Here is a 27,439-nt window from a genome sequence, read left to right as displayed (position 1 = left end):
GTTCGGAGGCATGGGCCCGTCCTTGCCCCCTGACCACTATCCTGGAGGCCCAGATCATTTCCCGGGGGACGCGACACAAGGACGCCATCCGTCGCAGACACCTCCTTTACTTCCACGGCCTGGGATGGCACTGATTGAGGAGCTTGACCAACTTGTCATGGTCCAATTGTGGGATGGGAGCAAGCTTTTTGGCACATTGAGGAGCGTGGACATATATGGCAACTTCGTTTTGGAGAAGACATATGAGCGCAAGATTTGTGGTCTCCTGTACCACGACAAATACTACGGCTTACAAGTGGTCAGAGGTGAGAACGTTGTCATCATGGGTCGAGTGGACCACGACAAGGAGTTCCCAGCTAAACTCACATCTGTGTCAGCCGACAGAATAGAGAAAGCGCTGCAGGCGGAGAAAGAGGCGGATCAACTTAGAGGAAACATACTGAAGCAATTTGATTTTTTGGATTAGAAAGGCTGGCTTTGTCACCGTTCAAGCACCATGCTCAGGAAGGGTGGGACTTCTTTCAGTGTCCGCGGCACGAGTCGCTAGGTGTCCATCAATCTGCTTGTCTACTTCGTATTATGCATCACAGCCTAGTCAGTGTACCCATAGCGTGACAACATTGGCGTTTTGATCTTGATAATGTTCTGCCCCGACACTGTCCCAAGACACGCTGTGTCATCTGATAAATGAGCTTGTCATGCTCGTTTTGTAACCTCTCATTTGAACGTTGATGGACTTCATGCTTGTCACTGGCTCATCCCATCTGGGGATCCCTGGCTTGGCACACACACAGCCTTGCGAGGGCTGCTTGCACTTGCTCGTTTGCAATGACAAGGGTGCATAGCCCAACCACTTTTCTCCCCATTGTGACCGATTTGCCACCTGATAGTCACATGCACAGAACTGGCTTCCAAGCCCGCGGCCCTTGCTGTGACTCAACTGCAGCTCTGCAGACTTCTTGAGCCTAAGGAGCTGCAGTTATGCCATGTACATATATTTCATGTTTGAAGAGTCGCTGGAGAATCAAGTGATTTACACCCTGTACGTGCCAGCTGCAAATGACTGAACACTACCCTACTCTAGCTTGGTCAACCCATAACCACAGATATAAAGCCACCACACTAAGCTGCAAACCGATGTTTCTTTCCACAAACTACCGCATGGACAAAACTAATCCCAACTAATGAACACTACTACATTCATCCAGCCTTGCAGCCATCTTGCTAACAAAAGTGCACACTCAGCACTGCTTTCATCACTTCCGATGCTGCAACAGCACCTTGCAAAAGACAAACGGGCCCTGAGCAGCTGCTCAAGCCTCTTCTGCTGCGTCCCAGTGCTTCGCCAGACCCTGCGGTCCAGATGCCCGAAAATGCAGAATTGTTGGGAGGGAAATTGTCGGAACCCATTCTGACGAAGCACTGCAACGGCCAGCCGTGTTTGAGGGCAACCTGCATTGTTGCAAGGTTTCTCGCCCACTCAGGCCTCGAGTGTGTGAGACGTGTGCCCCTCGAGTCAAGGGGCCTCCGTTCACCCAGGCGAAAAAGTGTGTGCAGTGACTGGGACAGCGAGCGTGAAGGCGCCCCCGCCTGCCATCCTATGATCACATCGCGTCTCGTGTGATTTCTAGCCGGTGCGAAAGGCACCGAAGCTGCCTAGACATTGGCTTCCTCCGTTGCCATGGCAGAGTCGGCAAACTCGAGCGCGTTGGTGGTGTTTGCGGGCCAAGCGAGCGACGCAGGTGCTGAGGAGCCATCTGCAGGAGTTCGGTGTTCCATTGCTTCTAGGGCATCTATGGCCGCCTTGTTGTAGGGATTCAAACCCAGGGAGGCCTGGAAGTTGTCAATCGCTTTGTCGTAGTTCCCAGATTCCTGCATATGCGCAACTGGAGAGGGTGAAAGCATGGCCAAGTGCACCGGCAGAACGTGCTTGCTTGGTTATTTCCAGCTTGCGCCTCTGTCTCCTGCTCTTATTCATGTGTGTGATGATGATCAGCACATAAATAACACTTGCATACAGTGCTCTGCAAAGGAGCCAAGTAGACAGGTCATACGTGCCATAAGACTTCAGGATAGGCCTCGAGTAATAGGACGATGGACCTTTCAGGAATATAGGCTTCAGGATAGGCCTTGAAGGATAGGCCACGGGACATTCAGGGATAGGCCGTTGCACTTGAGGGATGGGCCCAGGGGCCATAAGGGAGTGACAGCTAGACCTGAGACCGACTAAACTTTCTAACTACACCTCTATCCATAATAAACCCTGAGCACTCCATCAATCACCATCCTAGAGGCCACATTGTATAGCCGAGCTACCCCCCTATCCAAAGAACTCGCTCGCACCTGTACACCTCGCCGAGCTTAAAGTGCATCAGGTCGCTGGGCTGACGGGACAGCTGGCCCTCAAGCACCGTGATGGCGCCCTGCCATTCAGACTGTTGCGTGAAGATCGACACGAGCGCGAGGGCCGCTTCCCGACTGGAGGGGTCCAGCTCTAGAGCTTTCCGAAGCCACTTCTTTGCCAGGCCCAAATTGCCGTTGGGAGACTGCAGGTGCACGAAACCCAGCAGGCACGCCGCAGAAGCATGCCCAGGGAGCACCCTGGTTGCTTGACGCGCGTGAACCAATGCCTCAGGGAACTTGCGCGCCTGCAGATTCAATTCGTGTTGCTCTGTGCAACCAAGGAAGAGCACTTGACTTCGTCCAAATGCACATGCGGCAGCCGTTCGTTTTAAGGCTGTGACGATGAGGATATACTTGTTTACAACACTACCGTATCCATATGGACATTGACGAACACTGATACCTCCATGAACTTCTTGCGAATCAGTGCTGCCGTTACCATAACCTGAGGCAAGCAAAGGTGAGCTGTGGAGATGTCTAGTCAGGGATAGTTCGGCATATTACCTTGGTGTAAGAGGCCGATTACATTCTGTAGACAGATCGGGTGGAACTCAACATTAACTTCGTGCTCACGAACACGACACGCAATATCCCCCAAATCAACCCACACCAACAAAACGCAGGTCGATGGAGTCGAGTGTCACGCCTCGTGGGAATGAAGCAGGCACGCCGGCCTGGTCCGTCGACACCACATCCAAAGTCAAGGTCACACAATCCATACACAAAGCACGTCGTGACAGCAAACGGGAAAGGAGAGAATCGCCTTGCTGAAGAGAGAGATGTTTGCGCATTATGGACATACAATGCACATTTGTCTGTAATGAGCATTATGGACGTATGAGCCATATGTCCATAATGGCTCATATTGCCATTACAGCCATGATCAATGTGATGACAGGCACAAACTGATGGAGGGCAGTGCGCAAGTTGGCTGGTCCCTGATTGGAGTGCTTCAGGACTCAAGTTCATATCGCACCTGAAGGCACGCTGTGACGACGCCATGATAGGCCACGATGTCGTTACGCGTACTGAGGACTGCTCGGAATTCCGCGAGGGCGGGATCCGGCTGTTTCTTGTGCAGGAGGCAGCGCCCCCGCGCTAGCCGCAGTCCCATGTGGTCACTCCTCAGTTTGAGGCCCCTGCACATCCGCCTGAACATGTCAAGACAAGTATCCTCCAGCTCTACGGTCTCGCCGATCTGTTGACGGATGGTGAAACACAGTTTCTGGAAAGCGGCTTCTGTCCGAGTTGGCAGACAGCTGCAACGGGCACAATAGAAGACCTGCCATGTCGGCAATCAGAACTTTGCTATACCCGAGAGATGCAGCGGAGCTGACATCCCAAACTTCAAAGAAGCTCTAAAACAAACTACATGCTTTGAAACTCGAGATATCAGCTTCGCTGCATCTCTCAATCAAACCCAGTGGTTCTGTCCAACATACCACACACGCTACAGCACCTATCTCTGTATGGTAACCTTACCGCACATGCAGTAGCACTTGATGACCTTACCGAACATCTATCAGCAAGCCAGGTGCGTTCTTTGCTTGTGACTTTGCATACACTGGTTCACAGTGATGCTGTCTGTGCTCAATCCAAACAGTTTGACCATCATGTTGCAGAGAAGAGCCATGGCGGCACGCACCTGTCAACGTACTCCAGGGACTTGTCCCAATTCTGCTTCATCTGCCAGAAGCTCGCCATGATGGCCCACACCTCAGGCAGCGTCGGGTCGAGGTCAGTCACATCGTGGCTGAGCTTCCTAAGCTCGTGACGGTTCTGGCGCTCCAGCAGCAGCGCCGCATACGAGTCCATCCCGCGGACGTTGAGCGGGTCCAGGACACGAGCCCGCTGAAAGGTGGCGGCAGCCCCCGCTTGATCCCCCGCCCCTAGCAGCGCGTTGGCAGCCGCCACCAGCGAAAGCAGCTCATTCGGAAAGAGCTCCGCCAGGCGGTTGAACGCCTGCGTGGCCTCGACGTGTGCCTGACGGTACATCGCTGCATGCCCCTCGACCAGCAGACCCAACCAGCCCCATCCCTGCTGCCGCAAAAGCTCCTCGCAGTCCACCAGCGCCATCACCCCACTCAAGGGCGCTGATGTCTGGGCGGCCGCGGCCGCCGAGGTAGTGGGCGGTGTGGCTTGGGCAGCCTCCTTCTCGGGGGGGGCAAAGGAGAGGCAAGCGCCTGTGGGCTCAGAGCGCGGAGCGACGCGCTGGGGGCTTGTCCCTTGAGTCCGCGGGCGGGGTTTGCTCGGGATGAAGCTAGTGCGCGGCACTGCAAAGTTGTCGCTGTGGTTTTGCGGGGCAGCGTCGACGTCGGTTGTGCGCCTTGAGCCCCCCCCGGCCGCTCGTGCGGCGCCTTTTGGAGGCCCGTGCGTTCCATTTTGCAGACCGCACCTCCTGCTTGCCGCCGATCCGCTCCCCCGCGTGCCTCTGGTGCTCTTTGGGGCTCGGCGAGCGGCTCTGAAACGGCAACGTCGGCGACAGCTGTTCGGCACCCGTATCGTCCTCATTCAGACTCGGCGACCTCCACCGCGTCCAGCCTCCGCCCCCCACTGCGTCATTGACGCCAGGGTAATCGATTTTGCTGACAACCGGAGCCACATGCGCCTCCGCGGAGGCTCCATCCAGGGGTTTGGCGTTTCCGAGAAGCCCATATTGCCGAGGTCGCTGGAGAGATCGGCAGCGTTGCCAGGCACAGTGCGCTCATGGGCCCGGCTGATGGAGGTGAGGCCAACGATCGGCACCGCATCCGGGGGAGAGGGCATCCAGGATGCAGCCCGCCAAGGTGCACTCGTCGACGGTGATTCTGCAAAGCGCTGCTGCCGAAGGGGTGGGCTACGCTGAAAGCTCTTCAAGCGCTGAGAGCTCAGAAGAGCGCTGTGCTGCAGGATCTCCTCGTAGGGGACTCCCAGCTCTGCTAGTGCAATGGCTGCCTCCACCGCCAGCGGGTTGCTCTGAAGGCACTCCTGAAAGCAATTCCGAGAGGGTGTCAGCAATCGCAACGCAACCAACCGAAAGAACTCTCGCCTGTCACCTGAACAGTGATTGCGGCAGACATGATTTCCCAGATACACCTCTTTCATGCGTGCCACACCCGTCCAATACGTCCTGCACGGACATGGTTGCTTGGATGACTTCATGACGATGTAACTTTCTCCAATACGAGCGCGTCCAAGGACATTGGCAACTCCAAGAACTACTAGGACCAAGCGTAAATCCAGGCATGGAGCGATTTGTCGCAACGATGCGCACCTTGAATGCGATGACTGCAAGCTTGTTGAAGCCGAGGCGACGATACATGTGACCGAGGCTGGCCGACAAGGTGCCACTGCGGAGGTTGCTAGGCACACTCTCCAGCACCGCAACGGCATTCTTCCAATCTCTCAGCTCCTGGTAGCACAACGCGATTTTGTACGAGAGTTCCGCTTCGCCTGCGGTGCAGAGCTCGGCATCCCTTGAAAACGGGAGGGGCGACGATGTAGCAGCGTGCCAGAACGGCAACGGCGCTGCTACCATTGGCATCGTAGTCGGTATGGATGCTGTGGAATCAACGTGTGGGAGTGACGCAAATGGTAAGGGTGCGCATGCTAGGGGGGCGTGGCGGCTGGCTACGCTCTGTCGACCGTTGTGTGACGCCGACGCACTGGTAGGTGTTGGCTGCTGTGCGTTGTGGCGCGGCGTCAAGCGCAGCAGGTGGATCGCCTTGCGATAATACATCTGCATCAGACCCTCTGTGAGTCATGCGCGTCCTGCGTAGGGTGTGCGTGACAGGCCGGATTGCAACTGCAACTTCAACTTGGTGGCATCGGCTGCTTACCATCCCTGGTTATACGAAGCACAGCATTGCAGACACCAGGTAGCACCAGGATAGGTAACTGACCACTCATGCCATTGGCAACTCCAAGGAAAACTGGTAACTTCTTCTTGCAATGCTTAAAACAGTTTCCAGTGCTTATGAGGATACGTTAGCGTGTTGACTTAGTTATCCACACGAGCACTGAAAACTGTTTCAAGCATTGCAAGTACAACTCACATCATTCATGAAGGCAGGGTCACGAAAAAGTGAATTAGGTTGAAGTAACCCTTAGTTGATGTTTGCTCTTCCTGTACCGACACGTCAAGAGGTGCCATGCATTGCTTGCCCATCCTTTGAGCTAAGGAACGGAAAGAACATGCAGCTCCACCATGGCTGTAGGCTTACGTGTAGCTTGACAACGACAAGCATTATGAATTCAGCAGAGCCTGTTCAACGGGAATCAAGGTTCGGCTGAGCTACCTGATAAATAAACCCTGAACAGTAACCCGACAAAGGTGCAAGAGCAAGCCAGCCAAAACATAACACAGTGGTACATGACACGGGCTAGCAGCAACATGCAGCGCCATGAAGTCAAGGACGCAGTCAAAATGGCCAAACAACACTTGCAGAAGAGGGTTTTACCGACATGGCATCTCACAAGGATGTCAGGAGATCAGGGACACCTCTGCTGCAATGCTGTTTGGGCATTATGCCTTTGCTTGGCCCATCCTTGCCATGCACCTCAATGAGTAACTGCCAAAGAGTGCCGAAACAACAAGCATTTCAAAAAAATTTTTTGCAACGCCCGACATGTCTGCCAGTCGCAAAGATGCTTGGCGTATGAGCAGCTCAACATACCACAGCACGCCTGTATTCCTTGCTGCCCTGCAGTGCGTCCCCAAACAGTGCCTGCACGAAGAAAAAAAAGGCATTGTTTCTTTCAACCATTGCCACACCTTATCGTCCATGACACAGACAGGGACAGAGGTAGCCACGACGTCTGGACCTCAGCAGCATAGAAAAAAGCTCATCGGGCTTGGTCCTGCAAGAGCTTGGAACGCACCATATACTCTGAGAGCTCCTGGTTGTCCACTTCCTGACATGGAGAGAGCAAGAAACTGCCCTGCAATTGACCTGCCCAACATCAGCGACAGGCAAGTCTGAAATGCACTTTCCAATGAGAGAAACAACCGGTGAGCCATAGTGTACGTGATTCAAGTCAGATTTTAATAGCCAGTTCCCAGAGAAGCACTGCGTGTAATTCCAGGCCATCGCATTCTGCACGCTTGAACACGACTTGCGAGGAACCCGGCCCGCAAACACTAGCAGGAGATGAGCCGAAACCAAAATTGCCGACCAAACTGAGATACGTATTATTATGTGCAAGAAAAGACGACTCTTCCGCAGGGCTTCGGATAATCCAGTTGTTAGAGCCCCATGCTAGACTATCATTCCCAACGGCATCCACCACGAACGCATCGTCTGCGCAAGCGACATGCACATCACGCACCATAGCCATGAAGCACATTTTTGTGGTAAAAAATAAATATATAAATACAATGGCCCAATGCAAGAAGAAAGCAAGCACGCGCACCAGGGTGAGGGCAGACTCAAATAGTTGCCTGCTCAAAAGGTCCTGAACCTGAGCCTTCAACTCCGTAAGAGAGCACATTTGAATTTCTGAGTCTGATATCTCCCGGTTTTGAGAGCAATGAGGCGTCGAGCCAGTTTCCATGGGCTCCGTCATTGTGCAGCCTGTGCGATGTGCAAGCACGTACCATACGGTCCGCTATGCCAGGCGATTGCGCAAATAATATTTCAAGTTTAGGCACGGTGGAAGAGCCCGACTGCTGGAGGCATGTAAAGCAAACATGGACAGAACACCCGCAAGCCTACCTGGCATGCTCGTTGAAGTACAGGGAAAGTATCTGTTAATTTGTCCATAATCATATTTCTCATGGACGAAAGGTGCGCATTCGCCAACCTTGTCAAAGTCCCTGTCCCCGTCACATCTCTGTCCGACCTGTCAATGGTATCGACAAACACCACTGGTTGTGGCACAATAACCATAAAATGCATTTATCCAAACATGCACCACAATTTCGAGATCAAAGGCCAGCTTCTACATTGCGAGTTACGTGATTTCGACAGCGTCGCATGAGAGCCATGTTAAAATACGAACTCTCCACAGAATTTGAAATCTATCAAAACTTGGTGGGCCTGATTGTCTGGTCACTGCCAAAATCCATTTAAATCTGTGTAGTCCATGGGATGGCACCCACATACAGGTTGGCATGTCGCTAAGGGTGACAATGCTGTCCATGTACACACCACACCTTGCTTTTCAGTTTCTCGTGTCTCTTCTTTGGTTGCATTACCACAATACCGCCACACTACCTACCGCCTACCACAATAGCCAGTACAAAACGCAACAGCATGTGATTCGTCAAGTCCTCATAATTCACCCTCATTAACGTTGACAACATGGTCATATCAGGAAGTAGAGACTGGAGTTGTGGTGCTGATTTGTAGTGAGTTGACCCACAATGGTTCTTTGAGAAGGCAGGCAGAGCAGCACAGCACATTTGAAGAGCAACTAGTCTCGCAACCCTAAACTTGATGCTATGGTAGCTGTGACGACAATCATGCCGCCCTGAGCGCAGTGCCGTTCACATGGGGCACGAAGAGTTTGTCAATATGCTAGGGCATTGAGCTCACACAGGCTCATGCTCTTACAGTTGTACGTCCAAGAGCAGAACAGGTCTTACGACTTTACCCACACTATAACGGAAACCTTGATATTGCTGTCGTGCAATGGGACCAAGCAGCTGAACTGTCACTGTCAGGAGAAGATCCCCTATTCTGAAATATTCTGGATGATATGTCTGCCTCCAGGCATCCCTCTCGGGACCGAACCACCGACCCTGGACCTCCCATGCTGACTATCTGGCAATATCAAGGCTGACGCATCTGCATCTGAGCGACGTCTTCACATAACACATGCTGAGGCACCGTAGCGCATTGGTGATGAACCGGATTTCGGCGCGAAATCAGCTCTGGCCGTCTCGCCCGTTGTCAACGCCGTCTTCTTTGGGCTGGCGAAGTTCTTTCTTTCTTTGATGAACCGGATCTGTGCACTACTCCTCGGTCGCCGCTATTGCTGGGTTGCACATAGGCGGGCGCACAATACCGGGAGGTTCAGTGACAGCGAATGCGTCCGGTAAGACGAGTTGAATCTACCCGTGTGCCATTATTTGGATCGTGATCGTGGCTGCTTCTGTGTTGGGCAGTGTTTGGAAATGCCGGGTCCATGGACGAAACAAAAGCATTTGCGGTTGGCGTTGCCCCATCCCCGCAGGAATGTTGTGGCACAATGTTGATCGTCCCGTTCAAAGAAAAACGACACTGCAAGCCATGGTGCGACCTCCGGCGTGCATCGTCTGCAGTTGCTTTGGACCCCTGGCGCGTTGGCAGGCACAAGTCGCAGCCATGGCGCATGCCGCTAATGACGTCCGCGTCCGTCAACAGCAGTGCTGCTGACGCTGGCAGCGTTTCTAGCAACATTGACGCAGCTCGGCACTTGCAGCTGTGAATGCAGGCATGGTCGCAAATAACCGCCTCGCAATTGGTGTCAAACGAGGCCAGGAGGATGTTGTGCTGGGCTACAAATGGCGCATACACTTGCTGAGCACCGGGTACATGGACACAGTTGAATTACATTACACCGGCAGAACATGCGCGCCCATACTATCAACATCTACTATTGAGCAACGTATCTGCTTACCGAAACAGAACCAACAAATGGGAGGTCACGGTCACGCATTTGGACTCGCCGTCAAGTTATGGACAAAATTGGTCGAATTTGAGGTATGTATGTACGGTCTGTCTTTCTATGACGCCATGGTTCAAATGTAATGTCGAAGATTCGGACTTCGATACCCGGAGGTGGTCGGTCCAGGTGCGACGCCATGCTCGTCTTGTTACGATTGCCATGCCGTAACCTAGAGACCAATTGCCCTATAACGCGACTCAAAAGAGGTACCTGAAGGTGCCCTAAACCATGAATATCTTAAATCTCATTTTGGGATCAAATCAAAACTACAAAGGAGAAAAGAGTGAAATGCAACATATTCTTCTGGCCCAAAGTCGTCAAGACTATGGTAAATGAAATGAGGAACTGTGTGCAATCGAAGAAAGAGCACTCTCAGAATTGACAGGTTGACATGGGATTTTTCTTCCATGACGGCAGACCCCAAATTCAGTCTTGACTACGAGTCAGATTTCGAGAGCGTGCTTTGAAACTTTCAACGACACATCGGCTACACTGGCATGCACGCAAGCTCACAGATAAGGTGATCCAGCATCTGTCAAAACGCGGCCTCCCTGCCTTGTCTTGACATGCATCGAACTACTGTGTGAAAATGAAAGAGATCATACGAGACGAAAACGTTTGGGGCAAACGCAATGCTAGCCCTCATTCAACGGCAGGCATCAATTTACTCACACAAGCAGTTCACGTGCACAGTACTGCAAACACGTTTCACAGGTCCAACCCAGTTTCACCACATGACCATGAGAATGGTCCAAAGGCGCCCTTGAGAAGACGCCTTTCAGAAGGGTGCTATTCTGAAATATTTTGTATATTTACTACATAAAAGAGACGTAGAAACGTTGCCTCGCTCACATGCGGTTTCATGGACGCTGCACATTATGTATTGCATGGCAATACATAATGGCGTTCTTGATGAATGCATGGCCATGCCATTGAATGTAGGCAAGTATACCTGCAGCAGTGCTTCGCCAGAACGGGTTTTGACCCCTATGTCCTTGTCCCGACAATTAGTGCATTTTCAGGCATCCGGACACGAAAATTCAGAGGGTCTGGCGAAACACTGACCTGCAGCGCCTCGCACAAGGCCTGTTACTAGCAATGACTTCATACAAAGCTATGTCTCGACTCGAGATTCTCAAGACAAAACATGGCCAAATCAGACACCTTGAGAGGTAGAAATATAGCATAAATTAGGACCATTAAATAGCATAATAGCAGGCACTAATGTGGCATTTGGATCGTACGTCATCCATCCTCACTGCACCCACGACGAGCCTGCAGCGGCACGTACGAAAAGAACCAGGCTTCTAGACTTCAAGAGCTGGCTATGCTGCGACGAACTATCTCAAACGATGTGTGCAAAAGGCCCCAAGAATGTGTCAACTGCTTGCATCCGCAAAGGGCATCGGCGGTGTCGCATAAGGGACACCATGTGGGACACCATACATATGTGATGCCCGTCATGCGTGCAAACAGTCGGGGTTGATTATCGCAACACTACATTCACTTGTTCCTTCGGCAAGGTTTCGGGAAGGGAGTTGCACCGTGGGAAAGCTGCTCACCAGTAGACGTGGTGGCAAACCATGTGGTGCATGCTGGTCAGAAGCTGACGGATCTTGGCGGTCAGGTGCCGTCGGTAGGCAGAGATGGCAGCAGCGCCGGTTAAGAGAGCAGTTGAAACTCAGCGCCGTGCCCCTGTCTCACTCATATCCCCAGGTGCTAGTATGAAGATCTGAGGGTCACCGACATGCTTGCCATTGTGCTACCAACAGAGGCTGGACCCGTTCCGTGGCGCTGGATGCATGGGGTTGCCATCCCTGGAACTCAGCCACACAGTGATTCACCAGAATGGGTTTGACCCCCATGTTCGCCCCCACAAGCCATGCATTTTCAGACATCGCGACCAGCAAGCTTCGGGTCTGGCGTAACGCTGCCGCCACATGCTGCGAAGATCATGCACCTCAGCGACAAGCGCCTCAGACGGCCGTGCACGTTGCTGACTACGAAGAGATGCCGGTGCTTGCGGCGTAGAGGCGTTGCCATGCAGTGACAGGCTGGCTGGACGCACAGCTCCTGTCCTTGCAAGCTGAGTCCGCACCCCCGCACCCACTGCGACCAATGCTCGAACCAGCATCCCTCCTGCTGAACATGCTCATGCTGCCGATACTCGTAGAGCTGTGAAGGAGCGTGTCGCAGGAGCGAGAGAGCGACGAAAAGAGGCCTGAGCGCGCGTCCTTCTTGCCGTTACCAAGCATGATGCAGCTCTCCAGCGCCGCGCGAGAGCGGAAGCCCTTCACGTGTACCCCATGCTCACAGTTCCCCTGAAACACGCACCCCAGCGCGTACACGCTGCTGCTCTTTGTAACATACAACCCCGACCCATGGGCTGCGTCATTCGCACTGCAGCGCGTCAGCGTGAGGTTCCCCCTCCCCCCCACGTGCACGCAGTGCTGCAGGCAGCCCTGGAACGTGCAGTCCACTGCGTCGACAAAGGTGCCGTGCTCACTCGACTTGAGGGGCCCCCGCACCATGAGCGCAATATCTGCATCCCATAGGCGGCAGCTGTCAAGGTGCGCAGTTGCCGACTTGGTGACCTCCACTTTGCAGCGCTGCAGTGTCACGTTCTGGAAGACGACGCTCGTGCCGGGGCGCTCAACATAGAGGTGGCTCCTTGTGCCCCACGAACACGCGTCGCCCTCACCTGCACAATCATGTCGCGCTCACACTTCGCGCCCCACGAGCGGCTCACAGCGCGACGCGAAAGGGACACGGCACACTCAGATGCACTTTCTCCATGCAGTGCGCAACAGAGAATGCTTTCCTCGGCAACATATTCGACTTCAGCAGAAAGGCTTTGAGGGGTGAGACAGTATGCAGCTTGTGGCCAAGCCGAAGCTCCAATGCGTTGGCTTTCTACCCGATGAGTATCCATATACTCGATGGGTTTATGGAAACTCATCGGGCTCAGTGGCAAGCAGAGCACGCGAGTGCGAGCGTACCTGTGATGGTCAGGTCCCGTAGCACAACGTCTGCGCTACGAATGCAGAGGTTGTAGCCGGAGGGGACCACGAGGGTGCCATTGCAGATCGTGGTGCCGCGACCACAGATACGGAACTCCCAGGCACCGTACCGCGAATCTCTCACGCCGTATGTGCGCAGGAGTTGCTCGAGCTGTGGGAGATGGTGCGGTTTGACCGCGTTCGAGGAGAACACTCGCCCTCCTAGGTCGATGACCCGATTGCGACCGCATCGCTGGCGGCAGAACACTACAAGGTCCTCCAGTGAGGTCAGCGTCTCCGCGGTCAGCTGCGACGGCAGGTCCGCTGAGTCACCCTCCATCAGAGGCGCCAATTGCAATGGATGCATGTCCATGAACGAGGTGTGCGTGGCCAGATGCTGCATCATGAACGAGGAGGCGTTGGTGACGTTGCGCGTCGAAGCGTGCGGACTTGTGGCGGCCTGCACAGAATGGGACGCTTTGTGCTGGGATGCATCGGTTCGCTCAGTGCTTTGCCAGACAGGGTTTCGACCCCCAGTTTGGTCCAAAAAATCATAGAACCCCCCAGGCATCTGGATTCGCAAATCACGGTCTGCGAAGCGCTGGGTTCGCCCTCCAGATGGCATGCCCTCCGTGTGTGTGCACAGGACGTTGGAATCGTCAGGCTACAGCTGCTGATCCCCACGCCCGTCTTGGTGCTTTCCTGTTTCACTGTCACCAGCAACCTCAGATGCCACCAGGAACAACTCCACTCGATCATGCACAAACATTGGGATCATGCACCAACCTTGTGCCTGCATGGCGCTTACAGCAGTGGTCATGACATGAACTTCACGCGCGGTCCCCCCCTGACATAAATGACATAAACAAATGAACCCATTGTGCATCAAGCCATACTCATTACTCAAGGTACTTGTACCTGTGTTCCGCCCTTGGTATGCATCGTCATCCAAGGTGCGCGTGGCCGAAGCTCCGAGCTAGTTAGGACAGAGTAGCTGCAAGGGGTAATCCACCCGGAATCCCCAAGTCACCACCAGGCTTCCAGGTCCACGCCTGTTGCAGGGGTGGCAAGGGGTGGCCGCATGCTCCGATGTTGGGGTCCTAACTCGCCAGCGACGAGATTCAAACCCTGAAGCCCTCTCATTTTGAGGGGGGGCCTTGCTGCAAGGAGTTCTACAGAAACGTGACGAATGAACCAGGCCCCCATTCAAGTTCGTAAGGAAGGCTCATAAACCTGCTAATTGCGGTCATCAAGGTTCGTGAACCGGCATGAATAGAACAAGAATGCATGAACCAGGATCCACGTTGACAGCCAACTTACCGAGCAGTTCCTTGAAGGGATCATGAGGGGGGCGGACGCATCACGTTGTCTTGGCAACATGGCCGCACCACCCTGCATGAGCGTGGAGCTGAGCCAAGGCATGCTGTCGAGGTCGACCATCTCCGAGTCCTGCGATGCTTCTTTCATGTCCGCCATTGCGAAAAAGGTCCTTGCAGCGAATGCGAGTGAGGAAAAGTCTCCGACAGAGATGACGCGGTCACGGGACTTCCGATGAGGACACCATGGATCGAGAAGGTCGTCGCCGGTCGGGACTTGCGTACCGTCACCGATCATGCATCGTGGACGTAGGCACGTTCACGCACCTGCGTAGCGCTATCTGCCTGCGTTAAATACACATACGCAATTGCTTGCCAAGACATGTTCCTGGGCGCGCGTCCATATCCTCTGACGACACCCCTGTGAACATGGAACAAAACCAGTCCCAGTGGCACTGACGGGGAGGCCGCTCCAACGAGCGTGACAGACCGTTCTGCAAGCATGCGGAAGCTTGCGTGATAGAACATTGTACAACAATTGCTGCGGGTTACGAGGGTTATTCGGAGTGTTTACACGGGCATCCAGCAGACTTCGATCGCACGAGAGCTGTCTGCGTGAGTGCTGGCAAACAGTGGAACATCGCCACATATCTTCAAAGATTGGTGATTCGTGGCATCGGCACTTACATTCGGTGGTATGTAGCTCATGAGACGCTCAGTTTCGCGGTGATGATGGAAAACCGCGATGGGCGCGAACCCTCGCATTCTCAGAAGGGACCGGTGTCACCTTCAGTCGGACGGAGTTACATTACAGATAACCTTTACGTTGCCCAACGGGCCATACATTCAGTTTGCGACTACCATGGTGGGTTTTGCACTCCGCACATGCATCGCACGCGTTTAGTTGAGTTCCCAAGACCCAAAAATAACCTCGCAGATGCATGGATATTACCAAAGAGCGTGTGGCTATTTTCCTTGTGGTCGTCGATGGGACTATAAACAATGGTACGCTGCATACGAGTGCAGTACACACGCCAGTACTACCAACTTTGAGAACTTGTCAATACTTCCTCATATACCCACAAGTTTATTTGTTGTTGGTTTGCGTGGCAACTTGGCATGGAAATGACTCGCCTGCCATTTGTGATGCTGATGCCATACTGGCTACTTGCGGTTCCATCCAAGAGTGCCCAAAAAGGAGTTCAGCTCGGGGTTGTATAAGTCCTGGCCCGTCCCAACACGCAGGTAGTGATTCACCGTGATTACAGGTTTCGATCCAAGCGGGATCGGTCCAATATCCCTGGTGCGAAACAGCGGGGAAGACAATGGGATTCACACCAGCACCGGTCGTGGCTTCCATGGATAAAGAAAGCCATGCACCCTATGCACACAATGAACCGATATGAGCGAAGTAACAAACATCTTCTCTGCAAGATCATCGCCGATGGCGCACCTCAAACCGCGAAGTGTTCCAGACACCCTTGGCCACTGTTGAGATGTCGCAGCAACCCATGGCCCGATGACGAGCTTAATTTTGGTACGAATTGAAGATGGCGAAATTCTGGCGACACGTCAATGACATCAGCATGTGTCAACCCCGAGGTTCAGCGTGCTTGCACCGAGCTCAGTATACCATCATCCCGACGAAAACATCAGAATCTTTAAGCAGAGACAAGAACAGGTGACGACACCATGATATGCAACCTTTGCAATGCATGCGCCTTCCTGATGCCATGCACGCTGTTGTTGACACGAACACGATGGGCATGGGCTGACGGCAACTCGAGAGATATCTATCGATACAAGTTCATTCTTCAAGCCAGTCAAACCGCTTCATTACAGATGACATCTAACGCTAGGATATGCATTCTTCATTTGCACTCGTAGATGATAACGATTATTCAGATGATAATAGCACTTCGCGAACAATAGCCCCGTTCATGACGCACAAACCTCGGTGCACGATCATTCTGTAATGATCACATTGCAGGTCGCATCCCAGCACAAGGGCACGTTAGCTTCCGATTTGCCAAAGCTCAAGTGCCTTCACCTTGAAATCCTCCGATCCTGCCAGCGCGGGGCAACCAAACGTCGCACAGTTACCCGAGTGCCCGTGCAACAAGTCGGAGTCCAGCCACAGCGCAAAATGTGGGCCTCCTCCGATACCCACCGAGTCATGCGCAACAAGCATGAAGAAATCGTTTCGCGGATCACCATACGGAGGTTGCTGCCATCCATACTTGAGCATGTGGGGCCACGTCTGGAACACGAACGACTCGCCAGTGCCCTGATACCGCGGGTTGACCTTCCACGCCTCGGTGCAAAACGCGCCAAACACATTGCCGTGGAAGTCAAGAATAGCAAGCACGCTGCGTGTGCTGCGTGCACCGCTGCGGTACAGCGTCTGCAGGCTGAATCCTGAGGTGTTGGTGCTGTAGACACACGACCAGTCGGAAAGCTTGTGGCGGCCGGGAAGCGCAGCTGCGATGGCGGATGCCATGTCGCGCGTTAGAATCATGGATGCAGACGTTCCGGGCGGCACGTACTCCGTAGGGGTGAGGTGCTGGGGCATTGCAAGAGCAAAAGTTGCAGCTTCCACGGCATCGGCTTTCGATTTTGTGGAATGACGAGTGTATGCACCGGGTGGCGTGGCTGTGGGCGTCACCATCATGTTTGGATTGATGCGTGCGTTCACCGGCGAATTCTGGCTTGGAGTGGCAGGCTTCCGCTCGCTCCATTGTTCCACCTGCACGAGCACAACACCGCATCAAGCATATGAGATGCAAATACATGGTGCACGTCAGTGCTATCTCGGTGCCCGCCATATAAGCCCCTTACTCGAGAACGACCATAACCCATTTCAAATACGCAATATCAGCACGGAATGAGATAAAATATACTGTTAAATTGCGTCAGTGACAGTCCGTGGCTTGTCCGTTGTTTTCGATTTCATAAGATATCGAACCTTCGAGCGCGCCTATTTCTCGAAATCCTGGCTTGAAAGCCCCGCCTGCTTTTCGACCCTCTCTCGACAAGAAGACATACTTTGAACGATGCAGGATAGAAGAATTGATGTATATAATTAAGTGACGGCACGGTTCCGTGCAAAGAAAACAATGGGGACACCACAAAAAGTCGCTCTTGATGAGTATGACAGGCACCCAGTCATGGGCTTGTAGGAGTCCAGTCGAGGCCACGCTTGGCGGCTTGATGGGCAAAACGCTGATTAAAAGCATTTGTGATGTCTGACAGCACTTGCGAGTGCTTGTGCTGCTGTCCGCAGGACGTTATGCTGGGGCTGGGTGCACTCTGGTCCTTGCTTTGAGGAGATGAAGGCTGCTGGTGGCCCTGATTGCGCTTGCACCGCTGATCTAGGCTTAAAGGGTCCATTCTGATTTGCCTAGATCAGCTGAAGTGTTGGAAAGCTGTGAATCCGGATGATGCACTTTCAAAACTTAAACCTTTCAAAAGCTGGTGAATGGCCCTGAGCAGCTGACGTGTTCTCCTCAAGCAAAGAAAGAACAGAGGGTGTTCCGGTGCCCGGCAGCTCTTGGCAAATAGAAATGCAACCATCCTCGCAGCTCTTGTCGTCATGCTCAGTGTACTGAAGCTTGCGACACAAATTACGAAGCCAGCACATTTCTTTGCCTTCAGCAACATGCCTAACTTCTTTTTATTGACAGCTAACATGTTCTGCTCACATAATCTTCGCTTTCCTTCTTCCCGCTGAACCATTGGGGGACGTCATCGATACGGCCGCAACATAGCTCTTATCTGCCGTGACATCGCCATTCTCGGAGCGCAAATGCGCCATGGTTACTTCATAATTTCTACCAGTGAATGCTGATCGGTTGTATAGCCTCGTGCTTATGTGTTACGCACGTACTGCCGAACTTGCTTCCATCAGGGTTCGCCACCCCTGTGCAGACCTTGTCAAAGTCCGCAAACAACGAGCAAGTTGAACGCGCCCTCGAGTGATTACTACCCACGCCAAGCATATGTAGGTATTCTGGCCATTCAATGGTCCATGCATCAACTATTTCGGATAATTCGTCCGGATATTCAAACGGTCATTTTCGGATATCCGCATACTATCAGTGAATGTGCCAGTGCTGGAAGCAGAGGCGTTGCCTACTAATGAGGTTGATAGGCAACACCTCCTTGACAATATCTGGAGTTGGTACTTAATTCAAGGGAAAGCCAGATATGTTGCATCGCCGCATTCTGCGGTGCCATGGAAGTGGGCGTGCATCAGTGAACAACCACGCAGGCTTGCACCATATCTGTCAAGTTTGTCCTCTGTTCGGGCTCGTACTATCATGAGCGCTAGGAGTGGTAAGCTGTTTGCCCTACGAAGCCGACTTCAAAATCAGACTTACGAGTTTGTGGATCCCGTACAGTATCACTGCAAGGACTGCGATGAGCATTTGGGGGATGCTCACACAGGCTGTGTTCACTGTACCGTGGATTGTCCCATCTTGTGGCCAAAAATAGACCAATTTCTTGAAACGGTTGGAGGTCTTGGATTACAAGGTGGGAATTTGGCAACTAAATTGGAATCTCTGTTGGGAGTTGATCTCCTGACAAAGATTTTGAGTGTGGGTTGCGACGATCTCCCAAAGGAATTGACGGGTCGTTTTTGGTCAGCCGTCGCTGACCTCCTTTCTTGCAGGGTACAGGACGAAGAGGATGAAGACATGTCAGGTCAGGTTATGGTAAGTCAGGCTGGTCCAGGTACGCTTGCCTCAGGTGATGGTAATGATACCTCTGATTCCCAAGTAGTTCTTGGAGTTGCCAATGTCCATGTGGATGCGGTAGTGTTGTAAAAAGATACATCATCATCATTATCAGACACTTCCGAGTCATTTCTGAATCATATTGCACCAGACAAAAACCAATTCTTCTAGTCAAGTACCATATCTTTCCATTCAATCGAGAGCAACGCATTTGGTCAACATCGAGAGCGCCGTGTTCGAATTACTAAAAGAGGGGCTTAAACGACCCGGTGCTTATTTGGCGGGCACCGAGATACCACTAAGAACATAACCACGATGATGATAATAAGACAGCACACACAGCAAACCATGCAAAGAAACAATCAATCATCATCCATGAGAACGCAACTAAAGTCTAGAGAGACACTCGTCAATGCAGACGTGCTCATAAGGGTGCTCTAGGTTATAGATAGTCTGCAATGAGTGATCCCCTGACTCATCTGCGATGCGCCTGCTTGCCCTTAGCATGCGTGCTCGGATTGCATGCTCGCCCTTATAGAGGATGTAGTATGCGGTGCCACAATGTAACACCTCGAGGTTGTGAAGACCATTATCACAGCTGACAATATAAATGAGAGACCCCTACGGGAAATTTGTCCCGATCAAGGGAGCCATCTCGAGCAAAGGCAAACAGCGAGTCTTTCACTGCTCATCAAGGCTTTGCACAATAGCAGAGATGGTCGTCCGGGTGTTGCAATTTGTGATAGGGCTGTCCATAAGTAGTACTATCTCCTGATTGCTGGTTGGCCACGTGTTGTTGAATTCATGTCTGCGTGCTTCCAGTCAACACAACGATAGACTATAAGAGTCTCCACTCAACATGGGGATCGTTGAATTGAGACTGACAACGATCTAGTTGTCAGTGAGTCGTTACCTCAAATTGTAATGTTTTAACATTAGTCTCAACTCCTAAGATCTATTCGGCGATCACTGCCCCGACGGCTGCTGCGCTTGCTGATTTACAACCTGTCGAAGGTTTGGCAGCTGGCGCCATTGCCGCTGCAAGTGCCCCTGAGCGTGGTAGCCATGACCCAATTGCAGGCTCAGACATTCTCAAATTTCTTGGGCCAGAGATGAGCCGCCTCCACGTGAGAACCGAGTCGGGGAGACAAATGTGGGACGATATCGTCCGCGGCTTTGAGGATTGGCAAGTCACTCAAGCACCAGCGTTGCAGCGCGAGTTCTCGGCTCTTGCTCCCCGCGCTGGCGAAGGGGTGGACGCTTACTGCAACCGTGCCATGCTGCTTGCGGAAAATATGCGGGACGTTGGACGCGCAGTGAATGAAGCGTTCCTTATCGACGCTGTCCTGCAAGGCTTGGTGCAGGAGCGTCCAGCCTGGCAGCCTGTTCTCCTCGGTCTGCGTGGTGCGGTGACTGGATGTGAGACTGTTCACACCTTGCGTGGCGCCTGGTGGAAGCGGAGTCTCGTGACGCTGCGGAACTGGCCCCTGGCGCAGCAGCACATGCCGCGCGAGCAGCCGCAGTTTCTGATGCAAGTAACGCTCGTTTGCTTGCACTCGAGGAGGAGCTACGTGCGCTAAAAGCCTCCAAGGGCGCTTCCTCCAGCGGCAAGAGGACCGCGCAAACCAGTTTTCACCTAGTCGCGCAAGATGAGTGCTTGCGTTGCGGCCTCAAAGGCCACAAGGCTTGGGCCTGTCCGTTTCCTCCTGTCGGTCGAGGTGTGCCGTCACCCCCTTCACACCCACCCCCCTGGTGTTCGCTTGCAAACATGGTGGGTACGGGATCGGCATGGATGTTGGACTCGGGTTGCACACCACACATGAGTCCAGGGGTGGGTGGTGCCCACAGTGGATTTTGCCGGTACCGTGCACTGCATACACCTCTGCGGGTTGGGTTCGGCAAACGTGGTAGTACCGCGGATGCTGTTGGTGTGGGTGATGTCAGTGTTTGGGGACCAAGTGGGGAAGTCGTGCTCCGCAACGTGCTGCACATCCCCGAACTTTCTGACCCATTGTTCTCCGTCTCCACCGCCCTCAACGATGGATTCGCAGTGCACTTTGAACCCCCAGCGCACCATGGGGGTGCTCATCGTGTGGTGCTGATCGCATTATGCTGACAGCGAGCATGCGGGGCAGCTTGTACTTGCTTGATACATTGCACGCCCATGCTGCTTTGGCCATGGAGCCGGCGTTGGAGCGAGCTTTCCTGTGGCACAGGCGTCTGGGGCATGTGGGTTTTGGCGCTCTGGCTGATCTAGCCCGCAATGCCATGCTACCGGGCTGTGACGTGAAGCCGAGTCAGTTTTTGCAGGCTCGTGAGACGCCGTGCGAGCCTTGCCTGGTGGGCAAGCTCAGGCGGCAGCCGCACCCCCCCCGCGTTCCTCGGCCTGTGCGTATCCTTCACCGGCTTCACATGGACTTGTGTGAGCTGTCTGGCACCGGCACGCACTTTGCCACGGTGATGGATGAAGCCACTCGGTATGCAAGAGTGGTTATCCTTCGCCGGAAGAGTGAAACGGCTGCAGCGGTCAAAGCCTCCATTGTTTGGCTGGAAACGCAAACTGACCGTCGCGTTAAGCGCGTGCACACCGACAATGGCGGGGAGTATATCGGCCATCAGCTCAAGGCATTCTATGCTGAGAGCGGGATAGACCGGGAGACCACCGCTCCATACTGTCCGGAGGCCAATGGTATCGCTGAGCGCCATAATCTAGTTCTCTTGGATAAGGCCCTTCCCATGCTGGCTGACTCCGGCGATGCGCGCTACGGCCTCCAGCCTCTTGGCTTCCGGCATGCGAGCGACGCGGTGCTTTACGCAAATGATCTGCACAATGCGACGCCGTCTTCCGGCGCGCTCGTCGGCCGCACGCCTCAAGAGGGCCTTCTCAGCCGTACGGTCCAGCTCTCTGTCTTTCGGCGTTTTGGCGCCCGAGTCTGGGTGATGAATTCGGGAAAACCCCATAGGCATCGCCCGAAGCTTGAACCTCGTGGCTTACCGGGGCGGTTCTTGGGCTTTCAGCACCCATTGGGCTCTGGCATGTACCGGGTTCTGCTCGACGACGGACGGGAGGTTCGGTCGCAGACGGTCGTGTTTGACGAACACTCACCGGTCCCTCCCCCGTTCCCTCCACCGGCCCCTCCCCCGTTCCCTTTACCGGCCCCTCCACGTGGGGGAGACACTGACGATGACGACGCCGACAGTTGTCACGAGGAGGGAGGCGATGATGCACCCGGGGAGCTCGCTGCAGTGCCAACGACAGAGGAGGAAGTTGGGGAGCTTGCCACTGTGCCAGATGCTGATGAGCCCATGTGTTCACAGCATGGGGAGCTTGCCACTGTGCTAGCTGCCGAAGAGCTCATGGCCCCACAGCATGAGCTCACAGAGACGCCAGCAGTTGAGGATCCTCCCGCACCTCCTGCACTACCGCCAGCGGTTGAGGATCCTCCCGCAGCTCCTGCACTACTCCTGCCACCGTTGCAGGTCCTTAACCGTCCTGAGCGCACCACGCGCAACGCAACTCCACGTTATGTCGAGCCTTCCCAGCGCAGAGGCGCGCGTGCCAACACAGCTGCCACCTTGCATCGGGTCCGTTGGGCATCGCCAGTGACTGAAGCAACCCTCACCCCATCGACGAAGCAGCCAAGCAGCAGTGCGCGGTCCCTGTTCCCACCCGTGCTGGCATCAGAGCTCTCCCAGCAGCCAGGGCAGCCAAAAACTCGCCGGCGCCGTTGCCGGCGTCGTCGGGCTGCTCGCAAGCCCGTTGTCTCAGAAGCCTTTGTTCGCAGGCGGAGTGGTGGAACTTGCAGGGGGACACGCGAGAGGCTCACACAACCACTGGGACGCCGTGGTATGCAACAACAGAGATTTGCAGGGGTAGCCAACACGGCACAATCAGCGAGCGCTGCGCCGCCAGCCAGCGATGCTCCGTCACCGAGTGCCGCGTCGCCTCCCAGACGCCAGCCCGATCCGCGCTCGGTTGCTGAGGCGCTTTCCCGCGAAGATGCGCCCAAGTGGAAGCATGCAATCGATGACGAGATCAACTCTTGCCTGCAACATGAGGTCTGGGAGGAAGTTGAGCTGCCACCCAACCAACAGGCTCTGCCGAGCCACTTTGTCCTGGAAATCAAGCGCGACAACCGCTACAAGGCGCGGCTGGTGGCCGGGGGCCACAAGCAGCAACATGGCCTGGACTTCGACGAGACGTATGCTCCGGTGTGCTCGTATCGGACGATGCGCATGGTGCTTGCGATCGCAGCCCACGAAGACTTGGAGCTGCGGCAGTTCGACATAAAGACTGCTTTCCGCAACGGGGAGCTTGAAGAGGAGGTCTATATCAGGCACCTGCAGGCGCACAGCATTTGGCTGCGCCAGGGCGTGTTTTGCGCCTTCATCGAGCGCTCTATGGGCTGCGACAGGCGGGTCGCGCTTGGAATAAGCGCCTGGAAGCAGAACTCCCATCGCGGGGATTCAAGCAATCGGATGCAGAACCGTCGCTGTGGATACTTAACGGGGAGTCTGGCGCTATCCTGGCCATGTTTTACGTGGATGACGGCTTGGTGGCTGCTCGCTCGTCTGCCGAGGCTGATGCCCTCGTTGACCTGGTGGCGTCTATGTTCTCAATCCGCAGGCTAGGCGAGCCGCGGGACTTCTTGGGCATTGAGATAACCCGTGATCGCCAGGCCCACACCATAACGATCGACCAGGAGCGCAAGGCAACGGCGCTGGCAGATGCGGTCGGTGTCAGCGGGAAGCATTGCAGCGTACTGATGTCGCAGGCAACTTATGCGGGGTTGAGGGCAGCGCAGCCTGGAAACAAGATGGCTGATCCTTTGGAGTATCAGTCGATCATCGGTACACTAAACCATCTCGCGCAGTGTACGCGGCCCGATATTGCCTTGGCAGTGCGCGCTCTGGCGAGTTATAACTCGAAACCCACTCACGCGCATCGTGCGGCGCTCATTGACGTGGTACGGTATGTCGGCAGCACCTCGTCGCCAGGCATTACGTACGGGCATACCAAGGCGCGCGTAGAAACCTGGTGCGACGCCAACTTCGCGGCGTGCGTGGACACTCGCCGCAGCACTACCGGCTGGGTGGTAGCGATGTATGGAGGTGCAGTATCATGGCAAAGTAAGAAGCAGCCAACGACAGCTGCCTCCACGATGGACGCCGAGTACCAGGCGTGTGGCTCGGTCGCACGCGAGGGTTTGTCTCTTTTAAAGGCATTCAATGAGCTTGCCTTGCTGAGTTCAGACTTCCCCATCAAGGGACTGTTGCCTGTGTTCTGTGATAATAAAGCTGCCATTTCTTTATGCAAGGACCGGAAAGAGGGCCAGCGTGTCAAGCATAGACATAATACATCATTTTGCCAGGGATCATGTCAAGAGCGGGGAGCTTCAATTTCTGTACTGTCGATCTGCCGACAATGTTAGTGATTGTTTGACAAAAGCGTTATCCCTACCTGCCTTTCAACGGTGCCTCGTAGGACTGGGAATGCTGGTTGTTTGATCTAGCGTGTGTGATTGCGATGTGGCCCAAAGGGGAGTGTTGCAATTTGTGATAGGGCTGTCCATAAGTAGTACTATCTCCTGATTGCTGGTTTGTCCACGTGTTGTTGAATTCATGTCTGCGTGCTTCCAGTCAACACAACGATAGACTATAAGAGTCTTCACTCAACATGGGGATCGTTGAGTTGAGACTAACGACGATCTAGTTGTCAGTGAGTCGTTACCTCAAATTGTAATGTTTTAACACTGGGTTGAGTGGCAGCAGACCAGGCCTCGAACAGAACCAGTGCTTTGCCAGACCAGGTCATATTTTGGGTCCAGACCCAGTTGAAAGCATGGATTTTAAGGACAAAGTCGGGGGTGCAAAGCCATTCTGGCAAAGCACTGCTCAGAACACGGAAACCCAACAAGTCCCGCGATCAGCGACATTCTGCATGAGCATCCAACGGAAAGGCACATGCTTGCGCTCCAGCACTCCAAGTTGGTAACAGTGCTACTATTGCTGAGGCCTTTAGAGGCGTACCCGCAAACTGCTTTCACGGAATTTAGAAAGTGAAGATTAGACACAGAGACGTACAAAACGTCTTGAAAGATATACGAACAAATGCACAAAACGTATGTATACACCGTACTGACTATCAACCCATATTTACAGTTATCTCGGGTAATGGTAGCGCTAGCTCTCAGTGATACTCGGGTATGCCAATGGCTATGACTTTCCATCGCGAAACATGCTAATATGCAACAACACCCAGCATGCTCAGCAGTGAACAATGGAACTTCATAGGGTATTCATTCAAAGGAGTCATATGTAGGACTGCCAATTCGACCGTGCCCAACGGTCTACAAGAGGCTAGGTACACCGGTAGAAAAAGACATCAATGGCCATGGATTGTGATGGAACGATACATCATTACCATTTACTGTCGGTACTGTTCCCAAGTAGTTCTTGGAGTTGCCAATGTCCATGTGGATGCGGTAGTGTGTGCAAGAAGGTGAATCATCATCATTGTTGTATGCACACCTTATGCTGGATGTGGTTGCGGGTCTCTCGGCTGGCGGTGAAGGTCAGCGTCTCCAGGTTGCTGCGCTCGTCCTTCCAGATCATCTGCCACACGCCGTCGCTGCTCGTGCCGCTGTCGGTCTGGGGCCGGACCTCGTCAAATGGCAGCGCCGCGGCAAACTCTGCCTCCCGCACATTGGGGCCCGCTTGCATGGACGCCAGGCCTTGCCAGGACCTCCGCGTCACGTAGTCCTGCAGCCAGGCCGTCAGTGTTTCGCTAAACACTGTCTTCTTCCGAGTCCAGACGCCCACAATACATGAATTTTGGGAGCATAAATGGGGGTCGAGATCCATTCTGACAAAGCACTGAAGGTCCTCTCGATTCCAGGACACAAACAGTCTGGCAACATTCCTTTGGCGTTACTTGATTGTGCAGTGTTGTTGGTGCATTAACAGGCAGCACAGCAAAGCACGGGCTGAACGGCAACACCAATCTTGTACTCGCAAAGAACCAAGAGGCACCGCCAATCTGGGAGCGTTCCATAAACATCACCATGACCTCATACGTGCTCACCATTACAGGCATGCGTTGTATCGGATTATCCATATGCATATGCGTTATATCGGATTATCCGGTCGCCAGATATTTGGCCGCAATACAACAACGGACGCTGTATTGCGGTCGTACCGGACATGAGTCACGACACGTCAGGGTCAGGGTTTAGTTTTCTCAGATAGTTGTAGACAACTGAAACTTTATTTCAACGCCTAGACACCTCCAACAAGCAACGAAACGATAATGCAATCCACAAGTTATGAATATGTCGTCGATTCCTTGGCATTTGTCTCACCTGTGGCTCTTATTTTGTGCTGTGGCCACTGAACAGTCGGTAATATTCAACCAGTCAGAGACACCAGAAGATGCAATGCAGTTATCCCAATGATCTTTATAGCGCCGCTGCAACTCTGCATTTGCTAGCTTTGGTTCGGCCTTGTGCAACTGATGCAGCCACCACTTTTGCTCAAATCCACGCTGTTTGCGTTTCACAGTTGGCTTGGCCGCCACCCGGTCAGCTGCCTGGGCTTTCATTGTATCAAATGGATTGCTAACTGTGTTATTGTGTTGCCACATAAAGAGATTGCTATATGTAATCGATCAGCAGCTTGTCGTGACGACTCGGCATTGGTCAGGGTTGGCCTGACTCATGACCATGTTACTACGGCCACTCCAGTCAATGGTCACATCGGATCGAAGCATCGAAGCGTCCGGTGTACAACAACGGAACGAACATAGTAAGGCCCTCAAATGACTGGCAAAAATCCGTGGACACCGAAATCGTGTCTGATAGCGCTCCGTCCGATAAATAACAGTCCGATACAACGCATGTTACCTGTACCAGCAATGTCAGCTACGTTGAGTGGTGGTCCACCACACAGTCCTGGAAACCCGCACTGTTGCAAATTGCAATACTCACCAGCAAACACACGCGTGTAGCAAGCAGTGTTTCGCCAGACCCTGTGAATGTGGATCCAGATGCCCGAAAATGCATGCTTTGTTGGGACAACATGGGGGGTTGAAACCCCCCATTCTGGCAACGCGCAAGCTGCAAGATGCCACACGCAAGTGGCAGCAAGAAGAAAGGCGAACCTGAAGGAACTCAGTGAGATTGGCCAGTGAGGTGAGCGTGTCGGCCGCGGCACCCCCACTGTTGGAGCGCGACCCCTGCATAGGGGACGTGACCGGGGAACGGAGGGGGGAAGCGGAGAGCAGCGCGGGCGCCACGTTGAGGGGGGGGCGAGACAACTGAGGGTCCGAAGTGCTCGGGCTCGGCATCGAAGCTGCGCC

General features: G+C 53.7%; 1 protein-coding gene and 1 pseudogene across 1 annotated transcript; one reads left to right on the top strand and one right to left on the bottom strand.

Moving 5' to 3' along the window:
* Positions 1-10: 10 nt before the first annotated feature.
* Positions 11-466, top strand: LOC149809967 (sm-like protein LSM1A pseudogene; annotated as a pseudogene).
* A 15,895-nt stretch (positions 467-16,361) lies between these two features.
* Positions 16,362-17,206, bottom strand: LOC149809966 (uncharacterized). The gene is made up of 2 exons (XM_089994518.1): positions 17,186-17,206; positions 16,362-17,093 (listed from the first exon to the last, which is right to left on the bottom strand). The coding sequence occupies exons 1-2, from the start codon at positions 17,204-17,206 to the stop codon at positions 16,362-16,364; spliced, it is 753 nt and encodes a 250-aa protein (XP_089850644.1).
* Positions 17,207-27,439: the final 10,233 nt, after the last annotated feature.

This window comes from Nuphar pumila, unplaced genomic scaffold (genome assembly GCF_984573655.1).
Source record: "Nuphar pumila unplaced genomic scaffold, dmNupPumi1.hap1.1 HAP1_SCAFFOLD_647, whole genome shotgun sequence".
NCBI classification, from domain to species: Eukaryota; Viridiplantae; Streptophyta; class Magnoliopsida; order Nymphaeales; family Nymphaeaceae; genus Nuphar; species Nuphar pumila.
Note: the sequence above shows the minus strand (reverse complement) of the source record. Positions and strands in the feature narration are given on the sequence as shown.